The sequence below is a fragment of the Orycteropus afer genome, unplaced genomic scaffold, assembly GCF_000298275.1.
Source record: "Orycteropus afer afer isolate SDZICR_OR568_19922 unplaced genomic scaffold, OryAfe1.0 scaffold00002, whole genome shotgun sequence".
NCBI classification, from domain to species: Eukaryota; Metazoa; Chordata; class Mammalia; order Tubulidentata; family Orycteropodidae; genus Orycteropus; species Orycteropus afer.
This window is the reverse complement of record NW_006921589.1, coordinates 10,471,311-10,490,916: the sequence shown is the minus strand read 5'-3', so window position 1 is coordinate 10,490,916 and position 19,606 is coordinate 10,471,311. Positions and strand designations below refer to the sequence as shown.

Here is a 19,606-nt window from a genome sequence, read left to right as displayed (position 1 = left end):
AGGAAGTGGACCCTTATGTACTTCCCTAGGAAAGCCCTGGCCATGGGGACCCCCGGATGCATAGCACCACTCTCCCAGCACGCCCTCCGCCTTGATCTGACATCTCAGGCTTATGCAACACATCCCCTTCTGGGGACAGGGTTTGGGTGCCAAAGGCTCATCTCTGTTCATTTGGATGAATTACCAGAAATCTTCTCACTCGTGAGAAGGGTGCCTGGCCATCCCCATTGGTGGATGGAGGGCTGTGCCCAGCCCCGGGTTAGGCACAACCATGATTGTCACCGAGCTGCTGGATGCCCAGAGTCAGACATGGGTCTCGGCCACAGCGCTGGAGTCATCCCAGGGGCCTGGAACATCCATTATTGAGCTACTTATTTTTTATTGGTTTGCGTTCTGTTTTTCATTTTTAAATGATTGTCTGGTTCTCAATGTGATTTTTTTTTTAACATTGTAAGTTGCTTCCTACCCCTTTTAGGAAGCGGGAACGCTGTCTATCAGTTATAAATAAAGACAGGAGGGAATTGCTCTAAGTGTGGTGGGGTTCCGAGGAGGAAGAGGTCTAGATGGGCACAAGTGATCTGGAAGTTCCTGGATGGGGGATGGCAGAGTCAGGTGACACCCTGGCCCTGTAACCCAGGGGTGGTGAGGGTGGGACAGACTTGGGGGGGTCGTGGGCAGTGAGTGCACAGGAGTGAAGGCCTGCGTGGAACCCTGCTTCCCTGCGAGTGGGGCTCTTGCATTGTTCCTGCCCTGAGCTCTTGCCCTTCTGGCAGGCTGAGAAACCGCCAGCCTGTGCGCCCAGACCAGCGGCGCTTCGCAGAGGAGGCAGAGGGTGGGCTGTGCCGGCTGCGGATCCTGGCGGCCGAGCGGGGCGATGCTGGCTTCTACACTTGCAAAGCGGTCAATGAGTATGGAGCCCGGCAGTGTGAGGCCCGCCTGGAGGTCCGAGGTGAGTCCCTTAACCCAGCGCAGCTCCACTCCGGCCCCAGCCCCCTCCCAGCCCCTACTGTCACCTCTCACACAACCTCAGAGAATGCCAGACAGAAAAGACCTTAGAGGTTCCCGAGTCCTGCTCTTTATATCGCAGTTGAGTAAACTGAGGCCCAGAGAGCAGAAGTGACCTGCCCAAGGCCACACAGCAAATAGTACTGTTTGCTTAGTGCTTACAGTACTGCCCTCTTGCTTGATCATGCCTGCCTCAGACATCAGGCAGAGACCCTGCTTCCTACCGCCACCATCCTCCCCCCACACTCTTTCTTCTAAGCCTTGTCACCCTGTTCTCCCCCACCTCCATACCTGCCTCTTCCCCACCCATTGCTGTGCAAAAGCTATTGTGGTTTGGGTGGTAGCAGCGGAAAGAGTCTGGTGACTGGACCCGTTCGGAGGGGATTTGGGGGTGACTTGGGCATATGGTGCATCTCAGGGGCACCAGGGTGAGCACAGCCAAGGAATGTAGAGAGGGCTGGGCCCCAGGATCGGGGGCCTCAAGGATGGGGCTCTCTTGGGCAGTGGGATGATAGGATCTAGCCAGGCCATCCCCACGGTGTGGACTCTTCTCCCCAAGGGGTGTTACTTGCTGTGCCTTCCACCTCACTCTTCCCTGTGGATGGCTCAGTGCTGAGAACTTCCTCAGCTCCTCAAACAGCCACTGTCCATCCCTGCCTCCCATGAGGCTTAGTCCCTTCAAGCATGGCCAGGGCCAGCTCTGGGAGCTTCCCAAGATAGCCCCAGGAACCAGCTGGAACCTTAATGTTCTGGTCCCGTCTACTAGGCCCCACCCGAAGACACCTGCCTGTGTTCCTGTGTGGCCACCTTTTTGGTTTCCAAGTTCTCTGGCCTGTCCTCACTCAGTCCCCACCCTGGGCCTGCTCCTGGCCTCCAGAGCCCGCCTCTGCCTTGCTTCGCGGTGTTAACCCATGTCTTAGTGCTTCTCTTTCTTGGGAATTCCTCCCAACATCCTCAGGCTTCGGGGTGCTCCTGATGCCTCTGAATGCCTCTGCCCTGGTTGCCCAGGGTCTCTGCCTGCCCAGAAACCCTGGGGACCCAATCGCCGGCTGGCGGCTTCCCCCACAGGGCTGATCTGAGGGAAGGAAAGTGATGGTGCCACCTGGCAGTCTGAGGCTGCTCTCCCCAGGGGTCCTAGCCAGGTCTGCGTGCCTGTGTGCGTGTGCTGCACTAACCTGCCGCTTGCTGACTGAGGTTTTTGTCTGTACACAGGCGAGTGAGCTCAGGGGGCCCGCCTGCGCTCCCCCCCGCTGCCCTCCGAGCCGCGCCCCTGTCTCAGGCACCTCGGACCTCGCTGTGTTTCACTGCCTCCTGCCCACAGACCCAGCCGGCCTGCCGGCCCGGACCCCATCCCAGCCACCCCTCCCCTTCCCACCCCACGAAGCCCCTGGGATAGCCCATGGGCCCCCGTGGGCCCTCCCTCCCCAAGTGGACATAAGGCTGGGCAGGCCGGGAGGCCCCCAGATGGACTGAGTGCTGGGAAGGGGAAACCATGAGGGGTATCAAGACCCCCCCAGCCCCTCCCCGCAGGGGAGCACCGAGTGAGCGCATGTGCTGCTGCTACAGGCCACTGTCCGTCTGTCCGTTTGTCTGTCTGTGCGTCTGTGACAGTCAGGGAAGGGTGCCTTTGAGGCAGCTGTGTGAGACACAGAGGGACCGTGGTAGGGCGTGATGTCCACAGGGTAGATGGGTCCAGAAGGGCAGGGGTTCATAGGGAGTGGGGCAGGACGTTGGCCACTCCTGAAGAGGGAGGCAGGGGTACTGACCATTCCAGAAGTGGGTTTCAAATGGCACACCACTTTCTGTTCTACAAGGGATCAAAAGCCAGAGGCCCCGGGGTTCTGGGCAGCTGAGGAGGCCTGGCCAAGCCCTGGCCAGCATCCTCCCAGGCCCTGGCAGGTTTAGGGGCATTTGTTGGGCCCTCCTTGTTCACTGTCAGTGCTGGGGAGGCTGTGTCTGGGGATGAGAGAGTAGCACAGGGCTGGGGGTGCTGCTGGAGTGGGTATGGGGATATTTGGAAACCCCTATTTCTTAGCTCAAATAAAGTCCAGTTTGTACCCAGCTGGTGTACTGTGTGTTTCCCCCTATCCCCCGCCGCCGCCGACTGATTCTGCCCCCATGTGGCCCTCTAGGGTTCCTCTCCTTCAATTCGCTCTTGCCTCCCAAGAGTTCACACTACGACCACCCCCCACCCCCGGCCCGGTGTAGGTGGCCATCTTGAAGCCAGCCAGGCCTGGGAGCCCCTTGCCGTCCTGGCCCAACCAGCAGGCTCTCCCTGTCTCCAGGGGAACAAAATGCATCTCTCTCTCTGTGTCTGTCTCTCTGTGTGTGCATGTATGTGTCTCCCTCGCCCTGTGTGTCTCTGCTCTGTGCGTGCCACCCGTCGCCATTCTCCCCCCAGCACACCCTGAAAGCCGGTCCCTGGCCGTGCTGGCTCCCCTGCAGGACGTGGACGTGGGGGCCGGGGAGATGGCGCTGTTTGAGTGCCTGGTGGCGGGCCCTGCCGACGTGGAGGTGGACTGGCTGTGCCACGGCCGCCTGCTGCAGCCCGCGCTGCTCAAATGCAAGATGCATTTCGACGGCCGGAAATGCAAGCTGCTGCTCACCTCCGTGCACGAGGACGACAGTGGCATCTACACCTGCAAGCTCAGCACGGCCAAAGGTAACTGATCACCCAGGCTGCCAGAGAGCTGGAGGCAGGAAACAGGATCTCCTCTCCTGGAGAAGGTGGTGTAGTCCAGCTGCCTCATAGGGTGTGCCGAGATAAAATTAGTTACTACATGGAAAGCATGGAGTCTCTGGGTGGCACAAATGGCTAAGGGCTCAACTACTGGCCAACAGGTGGGCAGTTCAAACCCAGAGGTGCCTCAGAAGACAGGCCTGGCAATCTGTCTCTGTCTGAAAGGTCACAGCTTGAAAACCCCGTGGAGCAGTTCTATTCTGCACATGGGGCCTCCATGAGTGGAAACTGACTCAATGGCAGCTAATAACAGCCGTGGGGGAAGTGCTTTCCGATGTACCTGGCACATGTGAGTTCCGTATCGGTGTAACTTGTTCTTAGGGAGCAAGTCCACTGAGGTGTGGGAAACAAACATGAAGTTAAGTTCTTGCCCTGTCATCTATGAGCCATGTCACTTCGTCTTTCTGAGCTTTGCACCGTTCATCTCTGTCTGTAAAGAAGGCTCGTGATTATTATCCTTACCTTGTAAGGTGATGGGCAGGATTGATGAGTTAATGTATGTAAAGAACACAGCACCTGGCAAAAGGCAGCCCCTAATGAACGTCAGCCATTATTATTATTAATAGCATCTCTGACCTCTTGGTCGTCCTCGTTAAGAGCAGAGATAATGACACCTATCTCCCCAGGTTAGGTGATGAGCACAGGAGATTTTTAGCGGGACTATAGAGTAAGGCAAAGAGTCAGATGCCCCAGGTCTGAGGCAGGTGGGAGGGAGTGGGCATGCCCCAGGCACTCCCTGGGAATTCAGGGAGGATAGGGTACTGGGGGAGGAAGTGGGCTTGGCTTCTGGGAGCCTCTCTCAGAGCTGGGCTGGGCTTCATCCTGGATAGACAAAGTGAGGTGAGGAGGGAGGAGCAGGGGCCAGGCCCAGGGCTCCATTTATTTCCCCAGCCTACTGTGGCAGCCTGCCACTCACCCTTGCTGGCCTGCACCCTGCAGAGAAGGCCCAGCGTTTGGCTCTCTGCCCGCTGCCTTACTGCCCAGGCTCCAGCTCCCAGTCCACCTCCCTCTCCTGCATGTGGGTTGGGGTGCCTGGGGCTCCCTGGCCTTTACTGCTCCAGCACCAACCTCTTACCCACTCCCAGATGAGCTGACATGCAGCGCCCGGCTGACAGTGCGGCCCTCACAAGCACCCCTGTTCACGAGACTGCTGGAGGACATGGAGGTGCTGGGAGGCCGTGCAGCCCGCTTTGACTGCAAGATCAGTGGCACCCCGCCCCCGTCCGTCTCCTGGACTCACTTTGGTACGGCAGGTGTTAGGGGACCTCAAAGGCCCAGGCTGGGGTGGTTTGTGCCCGGAAGCAGGCCCCTTACTGTGCCTGATTTTCATCTGTCCTCTGTCCCTACCCAGGTCGTCCGGTGGAGGAGAGTGAGAACCTGAGGCTACGGCAGGACGGGGGTCTGCATTCACTGCACATCACCCACGTGGGCAGCGAGCATGAGGGGCTTTACATGGTCAGTGCCACCAACGCTCACGGCCAGGCCCACTGCTCGGCCCAGCTCTACGTGGAGGAGCCACGGTCAGCTGCCTCAGGCCCCAGGTACCAATTCAGCCCCCTGGAGGCTGCTGGGGCTGCCTGTGCGGTGCTCGGCCCAGGGTGGGGGGTACGGCCCCAGCTTCTGGGCAGCGTATGGCTCTTGCAGCTCGAAGCTGGAGAAGATGCCGTCCATCCCTGAGGAGCCGGAGCAGGGTGAGCTGGAGCGGCTGTCTATACCTGACTTCCTGCGGCCGCTGCAGGACCTGGAGGTGGGACTGGCCAAGGAGGCCCTGCTGGAGTGCCAGGTGACCGGCCTGCCCTATCCCACCATCAGCTGGTTCCACAATGGCCACCGCATCCAGAGCAGCGAGGACCGGCGCATGACGCAATGTATGTGCCGTGAAGGCCTGTGTTTGCAGCGCCCCCGCCTCTCCCCTGCCCTCCAGGGCCTCTCCCCTGCCCTCCAGGCCTGCCTTGGGACCTGCAGGGTCTCCTTCTTCAACAGGTCAGGGATGGGTCATCGGGAGTCAGGGAGCCCAGAGAGGGTGAGGTCACTGCTTCCTCCCGAGCTGCCGTAGCTCCCATCTGCAGAGGGAGGGACAGAGCAGAGGCCAGTCACCTCCTGGGCCTTGGTGGCTCCTTAGCACTTACTGGACAAGCAGTACAGCTTGCTGTGGACCAGCATTGGCACTGTGGGCAACTTGCAGAACCTCTCTGGGACTATTTTCTTGTCTGTCAGTAGGGTTGTTAGAATTAAATTAGTTGATGTATGCCAAGCACTTGCAGCAGTACCTGGCCAAGGGCTAAAAAAAAAAAAAAAAAACCACTGCCATCCAGTTGATTCCGACTCATATCGACCCTGATTGGGTTACCAAGGCTATAAATCTTTACAAAAGTAGATTGCCTCATAGTCCTTGCAAGGAGCCACTGGTGGCTTTGAACTGCCAACCTTCTATTTAGCAGCTTAATGCTTTATCCACTATGCCACCAGAACTCCTTTGGCCAAGAGCTGTTGTTGTTGCTAGGTGCCATTGAGTCAGCTCTGACTCATAGTGACCCTGTGTACAACAGAATGAAACATTGGCCAGTCCTCTGCCAGCCTCACAATCCTTGCTATACCTGAACCCATCGTTGAGGCCACTGTATCGGTCCATCTTGTGGATTGGCCAAGAGCTTGTTGTTGTTGTTGTTATGTGCCATCGAGTTGGACCCGACTCATAGCGACCCCTCCTTGCTCCTTGGGTTTCCGAGGCAGTGTCACTACAGAAGTAGATTGCCCCATCTTCCTTCCGAGGAGTGGCTGGCAGGTTTGAACCGCCAGCCTTCTAGTTAGCAGTTGAGTGCCTTAGGCCCTATGCTACAAGAGCTAGAGCTCAGTAAATGTTAAATCTCATGACTATTGGTACAGTTGATGTCGTTGCTACCATTATCCTCATTGTTGATAACACAGTGCTCCTTCCTGGAGAAACTTCCTTGAAAAGGCCAGTGTGGGTGGTGTCTGGCACCAAAGAACGTTTGGTCCAGGCTTGTTCTCGTAGCAGCCTATGGATAACGAAGCAGAACCTTGGCTGGCCCTGTGCCGTTGTCATGATCATTGTTGTACTCAAGTTCACTGTTGCAGCCACTGTGTGTTTTGAGGGCCTTCACCCGAGGGGGTTCATCTTCCAGGACTATGTTGGAGAGTGTTCTGTCGATACTTGTTGGTGAATCACACATACAGGAGGAGGAGTGGGGCAGAATGCAGAGGGACATATTTGGAACCTGTCCTCCTCAGCCTGGGACATTGGCTTGTGGGAGCATCTCAACTCTATCCCTGAATCCAAGTCTTGAGGGAGAGGGTTTACCTACACCCATCCCCCCACAGACAGTGCCCACACGGTGACCCTCGTGTACCCACTGCTTGGCCTAATATAGCTGCAGCATGACAGATTCTCACCTTTATTATGTGCTTTTGAGGTGCCAGGCCCTAATGGCTAACGGCCTAATGGGATGATCTTAACCTGCCTCACCACAGGCCTGTAAGGCAGGGGCTATCATCTCCCTTTACACATGAGGAAACTGAAGCTTAAAGGGGTGCAGGGACTTCCCCAAATGTGAGCAAAGACTGACTCTGGCAGCCACATGCTAACCAGGGCACCCCCTGTCTCCATGCCCTGCTCTCCCCACCCCACCTCCAGTGCCACACTGGTGGCTGGTCCTTCCCCTCAGCCCTCTCCCATGGCTGACTTTCCCCAGCCTCAGGCCTTCTTATCTCCTCATCTGCTCTGAGGCTCTGGGTGGGCATTTCTCTCAGTATCTGAGCTGGCGTTTCTGCTTTTCCCCACATCTGGGGTCAGTGGCAGTCCTTGGCTTCTCTTCCTCATAAACAGTGTCAGCAGAGATAATGAACAAGTGACTAGTCCATGTGGCGATAACTGCACAAAGAAGGGAAGGGTGTTTGGGGACAACTCCGAGGAGGAAGAGGACAATGCAAGCCTCCTGTTCACATCCCCACCAGAGACAGTGTTATCATCACTCAGGGAGCAGATAGAGGGGAAGAGCTTTGGAATCAGATGGACCTGAAGCCATAGTGACATCATTTATTAGCTCTGTGACCTTGGGCACGTCAATTAATGTCTCTGACCTCATTGGTAACATGGGGATAATGTTGCGGGGTTATTGTAAGGATTAGTGGGAGAAAATACAGGTCAGGTACATGGGATAGGCCAGGAAGATAGCAGGCACTTAAGCACAAACAACTCTTAACATAATTTATAACGTGTATTTGGCACTTACTGCGTGCAAGGCATCAAGTTGCTGGGCTTGGTGGGGCAGGCTGATTGGAACAAAGTTAGCCTAGTCTTTAAGGAGCTTGAAGGCCAGCCAGAGTCAGTGGCATGTACAAAGCAGGCCCAAAGCAGCCTGGGCCAGGTGCCTGGTGAAGGTACAGACACAAGGACTACAGAGGTCCTAGGTAAGGAATTGGGGACAGTAGTGGAGAGGGGGTTGGAGACATGTCAAGGGGGCCTCCCCAGGGCTGGCCCTTACTTAAACTAAGTCTTAAAGGAGAAGGAGGCCTTAAGTAAGAAGAGAACACTCCAGAAGAGAGGAATTTTTTTTTTTTTTACTTTTTTTTAAAATTGTGATTTGGATGAAGATTTACAGAGCAAATTCACTTTCCATAGCGCAGTTCACATACACTTTGTCTCATGACATTGACCACAGTTCACCACAATGCAACAGCTCCCCTCCCACTTGCTTCCCATAGTTACCTCTTCCCAGTGTCCATCCCTCCATGCACTCCTGCCCCCTGAGCTGTCTCCCTGTGCATAAGCAGCCCTTCTTTCTTCCATGATTGTTCTCTGCAAGGAGTGTATCTACCTGAGGTAAAAGTTCAACTCATATGCCTGTCTTTTGTTTGGCTGGAAACCACAGGTGTGGGTTCAGTTCCAGACCTGAAGGGCAGCTAGGGCCATAGTCTCAGCGGTTCCACCAGGCTCTATTGGGCCAGCAAACCTGGTCCCCCCCCCTCTTTTTTTTTTCCTCCAAATGATTTTGAGTTTTGTTCCACATTGTTTTCCTTCTCTGTCAAGGATCTCCTACATAGATCCCCTTCCACATGGATGACAGTGGTAGCTGGGCACCATCTAGTTCTTCTGGTCTCATAGTCTTATAGACTGCAGATTGGATGGTGTACCAGTCGCTAAGACTGTTTCCATGAATTTTGGTTTTCTTTATTCTTCTTTGCTCTGGACGAGGAGAGACCCATCGTTGCATCTAGATGGCAGCTTGCTAGCTTTTAAGATCCCAATCGCTATTCACCACAGTAGGAGGTGGAACAGTGTTTTGTATAGTATGTTATGCCAATTGAGTTTGATGTCCCCTGTGACTATGGTCCCAAGCCCACAGATTCAACTACTCAGTCCCCTGGGTATCTGGCTGTGACCAAGCAGTGACCACAACCTTGCCCCTTGTCAGCTCTACTATATACCTGGGAATTCTGATCATTCACATAAACTTATAGAGAAGAGAGGAATTTTGTGAGCTAGAACCTAGAGGTGAGACTTACCTGGCTTGTTTGGGGACCTGATGGTTTGTCAGGGTCAAAATAAGGGAGGAAGGGGGCTGCAGGAGATGTGGCTGGAAGGAAGTTTGAGCTAAGGGCTTGGGATGCCCCCATCTGCTATGTAGCTGTTGCTGTCGTTAGTGGCCATTGAGTCGACTCTGACTCATGGCGACCTTCTGTGTAACAGCAAAACGTTGCCCAGTCCTGTGCCATCTTCATAAGCAGTGGTATGTTTGAGTCCGTTGCTGTGGCTGTGGTGTTGATCATCTCATTGACAATTTCTCCCATTTTCACTGACCCTCTGTTTACCAAACATGAGGTTCTTTCCTAGAAATTGGTCTTTCCTGAGGAGGTGTCCAGAGTAAGTGAACCAGAGTCTCCCTCATCCTTTCTTCTAAGGAGCATCCTGGTTGTGTTTCTTCTAAGACAGATTTGTTCACCCAGATGTGCCATTGTCAGAGTGTGGATACACTGGCAGAGGACTGTCAAGGCTCTGGCTGGAAATGGGATGGGTGGTGGCAGTGGGCATGGAGAGGAGGGGACTGAGGGAGAGAGCCTTAGGAACAAAGCCTGGTCAGAACTTTGACTGGAGGTTGTAACCCCAGAGCTGGGGAGATGAGGGGTACAGTGAACAAGTGTACAAACCTGCAGAGTGTGGACCAGAGTGACAGGAAGATGATAAATTGGTGGACATGAAGTGCTGGAGGAAGAGACAGATGGTGCCTCCAGAGGGGCCAGGGCTGCAGGCGTAGACTTAGAAGCCAGTCCTGGAAGTACCTGCACTCAGGGTTTAGCTGCACTGTGAACACACTTCTTGCAGCCTGCCCAACCCTTTTCCCCTTGCCTCCCTGCTGCAATGTGTGGGGGTGAGAAGGCAGGCCTGTGATGGCCCACCCCTCCAAGTATCATCTTGGCTCAGGCCTAGTGTCACTCTCCTCCCCCACCAGACAGGGATGTACATCGCTTGGTGTTCCCTGCCGTGGGGCCCCAGCATGCTGGTGTCTACAAAAGTGTCATCGCCAACAAGCTGGGCAAAGCTGCCTGCTATGCCCACCTCTATGTCACAGGTGAGACAGCACTTTGGTCAGCTGGGTCCACAGGCCCAGGCAGGGGTGGGGTGGCCTCTGGAGCTCGGTGTGGATAGAGTTTGCACACCATCTCCTTTCCCCTCTGGGAAAGAAAGTGAGCAGTGGTCCTCTGGGGAGCCAGCTGGCCTTGGCCCTGCCCCTGTGGCTGTGCCCCTGGGCCCCAGTCCCCTGCCCCGTGTAGCCTTTGGGTTCTAAAGGACCCAGTGGACGTCCGGCTTGTGCCTTTCAGATGTGGTTCCAGGCCCTCCAGATGGTGCTCCACAGGTAGTAGCTGTGACCGGGAGGATGATCACACTCACATGGAACCCCCCTAGGAGTCTGGACATGGCCATTGGTGGGTCAGGGCCACACAGCACTATGGGGTGGGGAGAGGGTGGGAAGAGGGTGTGGACAGGGCAGGCCCAGGCAGTGGGCAGGAGTGGCAGAACAAGGCCCCAAGAAGGTGTGGGCTGGGTCCAAGTGGAAGGAGGGCTGGGAGCAAGGCCAGGAGGCAGCTTTGTTCTGTCTTCTCTCCATGGATGAAGGGGGCGTGGGGTGCCACCACGTTCCCTTCTCTTCTGTGGCCTCTGTGAGGTACTGGTTGCCTGGGTTGTGATCCTGGGGATACCTTCTCTCTTCCTGTTCTATGCCTCAGTTTCCCTGCCTAAGGTAGGAAGCCCCTGTGCCTATACCTGAACCCCATACCTGGTATCTTGTGGTTCCAGAGCCTGGCAAGGCTTGTGGTTGGAAGGGCAGACAAGGAACAACAGGAGAAACTGACACAGGTCCAGAACAGACTAATGAGTTCCAGGGTCCCAGACCAGCCGATTTGTGGGGGCGGGAGTGTGTGTGTGTGTGACATCCCAGCCATGTCAGCCTCTAGCAGCCACCTCCCCCTGGCAGACCCAGACTCCTTGACATACACGGTGCAGCACCAGGTGCTGGGTATGGACCAGTGGACGGTGTTGGCCACGGGCCTGCGGGAGCCTGGATGGGCAGCCATGGGGCTGCGTAAGGGAGTCCCGCACATCTTCCGGGTCCTCAGTACCAGTGGCAAGAGCAGCAGCAAGCCCTCGGCCCCCTCGGAGCCCGTGCAGCTGCTGGAGCGTGGTGAGCTTGGGTGTTCCTGTGGGTGGGGAGCTGGGTCCTTGGTGGTTGCTCACAGGCCCGTATGCTAGTCCAGGCTGCTCTGGGTAATGGCAACTATGGTGGGAACAGGAAGCTGGGTGGGATCCTGACCTATCAGTGGGTTTCCTTGCCACTCCTGAAAAGCAACCTGACTCGGTGGGCAGAGCGGAGGCTCTGGGTTCCAATCCCAGCTCTGCTGCTTCCTGGCTGTGTGCCCTGGACAGATTCCTAAACCTCTCTGAGCCTCATTATCAGTGGTTGGGAGCTAAGGACCTCCATCCAGTCTAGCAAGAGCCTGAGCTCTCCTCCTCCCAGGCCCGCCCCTGGAGGAGGCCCCTGCCGTGCTGGATAAGCCCGACATCGTGTATGTGGTGGAGGGGCAGTCCACCAGCATCACCGTCACCTTTAACCATGTGGAGGCCCAGGTCGTCTGGAGGAGGTGCGCCCCACCCTGCATGCCTGCTTCCCACTGTGGCAGCCCAGCCTCAGCTGGCTGACCTCCCCGTGGCTGGATCCTGGGTGACTTCCCTCTTACCTGTCCCTCAGCTGCCGAGGGGCCCTCCTAGAGGCACGGGCCGGTGTTTACGAGCTGAGCCAGCCAGATGATGATCAGTACTGTCTTCGGATCTGTCGCGTGAGCCACCGAGACATGGGGCCCCTTACCTGCACAGCCCGCAATCGCCACGGCACACAGGCCTGCTCTGTCACCCTGGAGCTGGCAGGTGGGTGAGGTGGGCTTTCTCCTCTCTCCTCTTTCCGAGGCTCCCAGCCCTCTCCTCACACCCCCAGGTGCACACACCTGCCTATGCCTACTGGGGAACCAATCCCACATCCTCCCTCCTAGATCCGTCTGTCTAATGGTTATAATCACACCAGTCCTACCTCTTCACTGCCATTGAGTCCATTCTGACTCGTAGCAACCCTGTAGGGCAGAGTAGCACTGTCCATAGGGTTTCCAAGGCTATAAATCTTTACAGACGCATGCTGCCTCATCTCCCATGGAGCAGCTGCTGGGCTCAAACCACCAACCATTTGGTTAGCAGCTGAATGCTTTAACCACTATGCCACCAGGGCCCCTTACACCAGTATCAGTAATCATACTAGTAAGATATTTATCGCGAATGTGGAGTGTGCCAGGCTCTGTGCTAACCACTGTGTGATCATCACATCATTTAGTATTTACATCAACCCTATGAGGTGGAATCAGTTTTTGTTACCATTGTATAGATAAGGAAACTGAGGCTTAACAAGTGCTAAGTAATGGGGCCAAGGTCGCACATCCTAGGAAGCACAGGAGCTGGAATGCAAGCTCAGATGCCTCACTCCAAAGGCAGTGAGTGCTCTTAGCGCCTGTGTTAAACCCAACAGTAAATAGCATGTCGGATATAATAAGCAGAGGAAGGCCAAGCTGATTCCGAAAACTAACAAGAGCCCCAGTGAGGGCCTCTTCTCACCAGACTCCCAGCTCTGAGGATCCAGGCTGCCCTTTGGCAGGAGCCTGTTTAACAGAACCTCCCAACCTTTTTGTAATTTCTCCTCAGTAATGTTAAAGACGGACTCTCCCAAACCATAGCACACATGCAGAAGTAATTGTTTTGTTTTCTGGGTTGTTAATTAACTCTAGACACATGTAACTGCCAGTCAGAATTTCGGAACAGCGTGAGCTAAAGCTTGTTACCTGCTGAGTAGATATAATTCCAACCAAATGCAAAGAAAGTGACATTTTAGTTAGCACATGCAGTCTTCTTGTGGGTAAATGTACATTTTTTTTTAATTGCTGGCTCCCAATAGAAGCTTCCTGGGCTTTGATCTTTATTGACCCTGCCATGCAGACTAAGGGCTAGGGTCCTAAGTCAGCTAAATGTACAGGGGTGCCACCCAACACCCCTTCCGAGAGAGGAGGGGAGTCTTCTTGAAAGTGGTAGAGAAGAGGCAGTAGGGGATATGAGGAGATGGGGACCCTACTGGCCCTGCTGTGGGGACAGTGGGATATCCTCACCCCTGTGATGACATGAAGCTTACTCTGGTGGCCCGGCCCAGTTGTCACCTTCCTCTTTGACAAGACCATTTGCAGGACCCATCCTTTCTCCAGATGCAGGAGTCCTTGGGTTTGGGGCAGCCCTGACCATCTGGAGCCCTGCAGCCTCACCCGGCTAGGACAGTGACAAGGAGACTGCCTCTCCACTGGCCAGTGCTAGGACAGGTCTGGGGCTGGTGCCTATAATCCCTCCCTCTGTGCCCCACCTCCCCTAACTACCAAGGCAGGCCCCTGCATCTACCCACTGTAGGTCTCTCACTCCCACAATGCCCTCCGCCTCACAATAAAAGCAACTTATGTGCCTGTGGTGGGCTGTGGTCCGTACCCAGTGTCCTCTGCTTCTTCCTCCAATCACTTCCCCCCTGTTCTGGAAGGGGTCACCTGGATGTCACTGGCTCCTTTGCAAAGTGCATTTTAATATGTATTCAGTCCTTTCGTGGGAATTGGAAGCTGCTTTACCCGGAAGCAGGAGCTCTGGTGGCCCAGTGGTTAAGGCATTTGGCTGCTATGGCTGCTAACCAGAAGGTTGGTGGTTCGAACCCACTAGCCGCTCCTCAGGAGAAAGATGGGGCAGTCTGCTTCCATAAAGATTTACAGCCTTGAGAACCTTGTGGAGCAATTATCTTCAATCCTATAGGATGATTATGTGCTAATGACTTGATAGCAGTGGGTTTGGTTATGGTCTTACCAGGAAATACTATGACCACGTGATATGTGCGAAGAATAAAAAAATCATAGCCACAGGTGGGAGAAATGAAACCTAGAATCAGTGTTTAGGTTTTTGGCTAATATTTGGGAGTTATATCTGCTTGTTTGTCTTGTCATCTCTCAGATGGTAGAAGGCCCCAGAAACATTTAAGTAAGATTTAAAGAGAAAAACATTAAAATAGAGAGAGTCCCATTCAGGGCACAGACAGGCCAAATGAGTGAAGCTACTGGCTGCTGGGAGCGGACTGTGAGGAAGAGCGACCACCCATAGGGGGCAGCGTTGAGCCACTCAGCACCATGACTGAAGCAGTGAAGGAAGCTGACATAGGAGGGCCAGTCCTCAATTCTTAGGAGAGGCAGGAAATCCAGCTTTCTTTTGTGCGTGAAAATCTCCTGATACTAAAGCTGACAGGCTTTAACAGAGGGTCACTCCAGGCAAACCAAGCCTGCACCCTCCGGCTTGATTTTTCCGGGATTTGGAGAACACGACGTTCGGACTTGCAGGAGGGGCAGGTGGTCCAGACGAGGAACTCTGAGCTCTCAGGGGTTGAGTTGGAGAGCCCAGTAGTGGGATGCTAAGAGGTGGGATTTCCCCTGAGCCAGTCACTGAGCGAGATGGAGAGAGGCTGAGGAGCTGAGGAGGCCGGGCCTGGTGACATGCCCTTCCCACCCGCCTTGTCCTTGTGTGTTTCAGAGGCCCCACGGTTTGAGTCCATCATGGAGGACGTGGAGGTGGGGGCTGGAGAGACTGCTCGCTTTGTTGTGGTGGTGGAGGGGAAACCCCTGCCAGACGTCATGTGGTACAAGGTCAGGGGGTGAATACTGAGGTGCCTGAGAGGCTGACGATGGGGGGCTCCCTTGGGGGTGAGGGGATTCTTGAGGGCAGGGGGAGAGAGACTGCATCTGGATCCTGGGAGGCTCCAGGGGAACACAGGCAGAGAAGAGGAAAGACTTTGACAAAGCAGTGGTTGGGAGGAGGAGGTGGACAGGAGTTCTCTGTGACGCTGGTGGGAGATTGGGGAGCTGGGGAACTAATAGGGGGATTCAGGGCTGTTAGTGGAAGATCAGAGTGGAGGGGACATATCCCCTGGAGTGGAGGTGATGCCGGGCCCTGGGTGGAGATGAGCCAGGACACTCAGTACAGGCAGTGGAAGGCACTGCCCAGGGGCAGTGAGGGTGGGCCTGGGCTAGGCAGCTTACCGGCCCTGAGGGACAGATGAGGCTGGGTCTCCAGTGTGGAGGTGAAGCCTGGTTGGGGCTAGCGGTAACTCCCAACTCCTCAGGATGAGATGCTGCTGGCAGAGAGCAGCCACGTGAGTTTTGTATACGAGGAGAACGAGTGCTCCATGGTGGTGCTCAGCACGGGGGCCCAGGACGGAGGCGTCTATACCTGCACTGCCCGAAACCTGGCAGGCGAGGTCTCCTGCAAGGCCGAGTTGGCTGTGCGTCCAGGTGAGCTGGGCTTGAGAGAAGAAGGGCAGAGCACCCACCTCTAGGAACCTGGCACTGCCCCACCCAGGCCCTCCCTCTGTGGCCACTGCACCCTCCAAGCCAGCACCCCTCCTCATGCTCCCAGTCCCATCTTCTCCATCTGTCCCTGCCTGCCCCAGTCTTGTCCCTTTCTCGGCCCCCTTTCCTAACACCAGGACATCTTTTCCCCAGTTCCGACAGCTATGGAAGTTGAGGGGGCTGGGGAAGATGAGGAGCAGCGGGGAAGGAGGCTTAGTGACTTCTATGACATCCACCAGGAGATCGGCAGGTGTGGGGCGAGGCGGGGACATGGTGTCTGGGGCTCAGGGCTGGGTCTGAGGGCTAGGACTGGGTGGAGAGCTAGGCCTGTAGTGACGGCTAAGCCCCATCCCTGTTCCCTTCCATGTGTCACCCAGGGGTGCCTTCTCCTACCTGCGCCGCGTGGTGGAACGTAACTCCGGCCTGGAGTTTGCGGCCAAGTTCATCCCCAGCACGGCCAAGCCAAAGGCATCAGCACGACGGGAGGCCCGGCTCCTGGCCCGGCTGCAGCACGACTGCGTCCTCTACTTCCATGAGGCCTTCGAGAGACGCCGAGGACTGGTCATTGTCACCGAGCTGTATCCTCGGATCGATGAGGACTGAGGGGGGGACACGTGCCTTATTGGCAACATGTTTTACAGTTTACAAAGTTGTCCTATTGACAGTTGTAGGGATAAGTTTGGAGACCTGTGCAAAGACTAGCATCTTAAAGTTTTGTTTTTTTTTAAGCTAAACTTCCTTAGCACTTACTGTGCACCTGGTGGTGGTCTTTGCATTTCACAGATATGAGCCCATCTAATCTTTATATCCACCTAAACCCCATACCTGTTGCCCTCTAGTGGAGTTAGACTCAACCGCATGTGTACAGAGGAGAACTGTGCTCTGGAGTAATTGCAAGGCTGTGACCTTTCTGAAGCAGATAGCCAGGCCTTTTATTCAAGGTGCCTCGCTGGGTTCTAACCTCTAGCCTTTCGGTTAGCAGTTACATGCTTAACCCTTTGCACTACCTAGGGACTCCCATGTGCACATACCTCATGGAATGTCCTTCTCCCCATTTTACAGATGTAGAAATCTATGGAGAGAGTAAATTATTTGCCTGAGGTTACACAGCTAACAGATGGCATATGGTTTCTGTCACAAAGTTCAGTAGAGTCTATCTGAACAGTGATGTGACCCTGAGAGCACTAATGCCGGACTTTATTTGGGAGGCTCCTTTCATAAAAAGCCCAGCTTTTACTCTTTCATAACAGCTATGGTGAAACAAAGGCACCTTGTGGGAAGGCTGCTGGGCGGTGAGCTTGTCACACTGACTAGCAGGGCACTGTGTCCTGCACACCGGCCTCCCAGTCTGTACTGCTCAAACCCCGCCCTCAGCAAAATGGTTATCTCATTGACTTTCTGAGCCATTTTCAAATAGAGTCAAGAAGTTCCATTCACAGTCAACAAAAGTGTGCTCTAATTCGATCCCTATAAATACTTTGCAAGGGGGGCAGGAGAGGAGATGATATCCCCATGTCATACCTGAGGGAACCTAGGCTCAGAGAGGTTAAGTGATTTACCCAAGATCCCACAGTTGTTTGAGTCAGGTGGTCCCATCTCTATATCCAGATGACAGGGGAGAGGGAGGACAGTCTCTGGCTGGTACCAGATGTGCATGAAGGGCAGGCAAGCCAGGACACTCAGTACAGGGAGTGGAGGGCACTGCCAGGGGCAGGCCAGGCTGCAGCACTGATCTCTGTTCTCCTTGAGCTGTGCTGTAGCTGCACAGAGGAGCTGCTGGAGCGAATGGCCAGGAAACCCACCGTGTGTGAGTCCGAGGTGAGAACAGCAGGCGGCAGGGACGAGGCTGGGCACCTGCTTTCACCCCCCTAAGCTGTGAGCACTGGTAGGTGGTCCTGGGGATGCCATCTGTGCCCATAAAGAGGGCAGGGGTGGAGGTGGAGAGCACAGTTAGGCAGGCAACAGATCAGACCAGAACCCCATCTGTCTGGGGCTTGCACTACCCTCTATAAACCTCAGCATACTCACTCCAGCCCCTAACTTGGCTATTTCCCAGTCTTTTTCAAATAAATATTTCCCAAACATTTCTCCCAAAAGGAGCCTCCACCTATCCATGTCCATTTAGTCTCTCTGTACTCCTGCCACATAGGGCTGCACGGGTGGTAGGTATACTGTACAATTCTAGTTATTACAAGGTAAGTGGTCCCACCCTAGAATTGTGCTGTGTCCAACCTGTGCAGCTGTACGTGGCAGCCCTGAATCTCAGCAACTCCAAACCTGTGACTCAACGTCAGGCATGGCCTGACCTCTTGTCTCAGCTCTGAAAGTAATTAAATAGAGCATGCCACTAACTCCATGGACTCTGAACCCCTTGTTTTTATAGATCCGGACGTATATGCGGCAAGTGCTAGAGGGAATATGTTACCTGCATCAGAGCCATGTGCTGCACCTGGATGTCAAGGTGAGGTACAGGTGGGGCTGGGGAGCGGGCAGCCCCCTGTGGAAGCCAAGCTGCTGGGCATTCTTCCTCGGCACCTAGCTCCCACACCCTGCCTTGTGTCCTGCAGCCTGAGAACCTGCTGGTCTGGGACGGTGCTGAGCGGGAAGAACAGGTGCGCATCTGTGACTTCGGGAATGCTCAGGAGCTGACCCCAGAAGAGCCCCAGTACTGCCAATATGGCACACCTGAGTTTGTGGCTCCCGAGATTGTCAACCAGACCCCCGTGTCCGGCGTCACTGACATCTGGTAACATCGGCATGCAGGCCGCTGGGGTGGGCCAAGGCAGCTGCCGTCAGTGCTATGCGGGGGACCTGCTTGCTGCTAGAGAAGAGCTTTTCTAAGCCTGGGTTCCTTCTTCTTGGACAACCAGCAGGTGGCATTGCATTGATCTTGGGGGGGGGGTTCCTACTCATATGAGCCCTGGACTAGTCAGTGCCTCAGCCCTGTCAGTCCCTAGCTTTTTGTCTCCCCTGGGTGCTGGGCCTCACGGGGCCAGCCTCCCTTTCTGCAGCTGCCGTGTCTCCCCTGTGAGAAGACATGGCCCTGGTAGCCCCAAGATTCCTCTGGGCTTCCCGGGCTGGCCTTGCCATGGCCCTTGTCTCCTCCAGGCATGTCTGAACTTCTGGGTCCAGGGTCCTCACTGAAGGAGGCATCCCTGGGCTCTCTGTCACTTGGAGCTCACAGGGAGGCCACGTCTCCCTCATGCTAACGGTAGCAGAGAACGGCTCACTTCCAGCGGGAGACAGACTCTTCTCTTACCATCACTCTCCTTCCCCGCAGGCCCGTGGGTGTCGTGGCCTTCCTCTGGTAAGGACTCTTGCCCTCAGGGCCCCATGGCAGCCTCCTCATAAGCCCACCCCTAACATTTGCAGGGCCTTGGGGCAACAGTGCCACTGAGATCTGCAGCCATCCCCTTCCTCTTCCACGCCTACCTCTGCTCCTTCCTCACTGCACAGGGCCTCACGTGCATGAGTGCGGACACCCCAGGCTGCATGTTTAAGCTCTGTCCACGCCATAAACAACCAGCCCTCGGGCCTGGGGGTGGGCTCCCTTGTGGCACACTTGGGAAGGGGGCTGGAAGGAGGCCTATGCTGGCTGAGTGCCATTTAGGCAGGAAATTAAGAGGCCCTGAGTGCCCAGAACATGGTCTAGAAGCTCTGGTGGGGCTCAGGCTCAGGGTGGGCATGTCCTCTTAGCCCGCAGACTCTTTGTCTCATGGAGAGGCCACAGCTGGTTACTCAGGGCTAAGGTGGTACTGCCTTCCAGCCCATCGGGGGTGGGGTTGGGGGTAGGATAGGCAAGGGTCTGAAAGCTTTGGCTTCTTGCCATCCTCCCTCTGCCCAGATTCACTCAGCCTCTGGGTGAACCCCAGGACTTCCACCTGTCCC

General features: G+C 55.3%; 1 protein-coding gene across 1 annotated transcript in view; it reads left to right on the top strand.

Annotated features, from left to right (window-relative positions):
• Positions 1–19,606, top strand: part of SPEG (striated muscle enriched protein kinase) — a 67,664-nt gene that overhangs the window by 35,011 nt on the left and 13,047 nt on the right. Inside the window, exons 9-26 of the mRNA XM_007958152.1 lie at positions 774–949; positions 3,407–3,667; positions 4,831–4,989; positions 5,097–5,286; positions 5,390–5,613; positions 10,216–10,335; positions 10,586–10,690; positions 11,239–11,445; positions 11,779–11,902; positions 12,010–12,185; positions 14,904–15,016; positions 15,493–15,661; positions 15,872–15,968; positions 16,096–16,296; positions 17,479–17,536; positions 18,102–18,179; positions 18,286–18,464; positions 18,999–19,025. Of these exons, the coding sequence (XP_007956343.1) occupies positions 774–949; positions 3,407–3,667; positions 4,831–4,989; positions 5,097–5,286; positions 5,390–5,613; positions 10,216–10,335; positions 10,586–10,690; positions 11,239–11,445; positions 11,779–11,902; positions 12,010–12,185; positions 14,904–15,016; positions 15,493–15,661; positions 15,872–15,968; positions 16,096–16,296; positions 17,479–17,536; positions 18,102–18,179; positions 18,286–18,464; positions 18,999–19,025 (2,664 nt within the window). The remainder of the gene's footprint in view (positions 1–773; positions 950–3,406; positions 3,668–4,830; positions 4,990–5,096; positions 5,287–5,389; positions 5,614–10,215; positions 10,336–10,585; positions 10,691–11,238; positions 11,446–11,778; positions 11,903–12,009; positions 12,186–14,903; positions 15,017–15,492; positions 15,662–15,871; positions 15,969–16,095; positions 16,297–17,478; positions 17,537–18,101; positions 18,180–18,285; positions 18,465–18,998; positions 19,026–19,606) is intronic.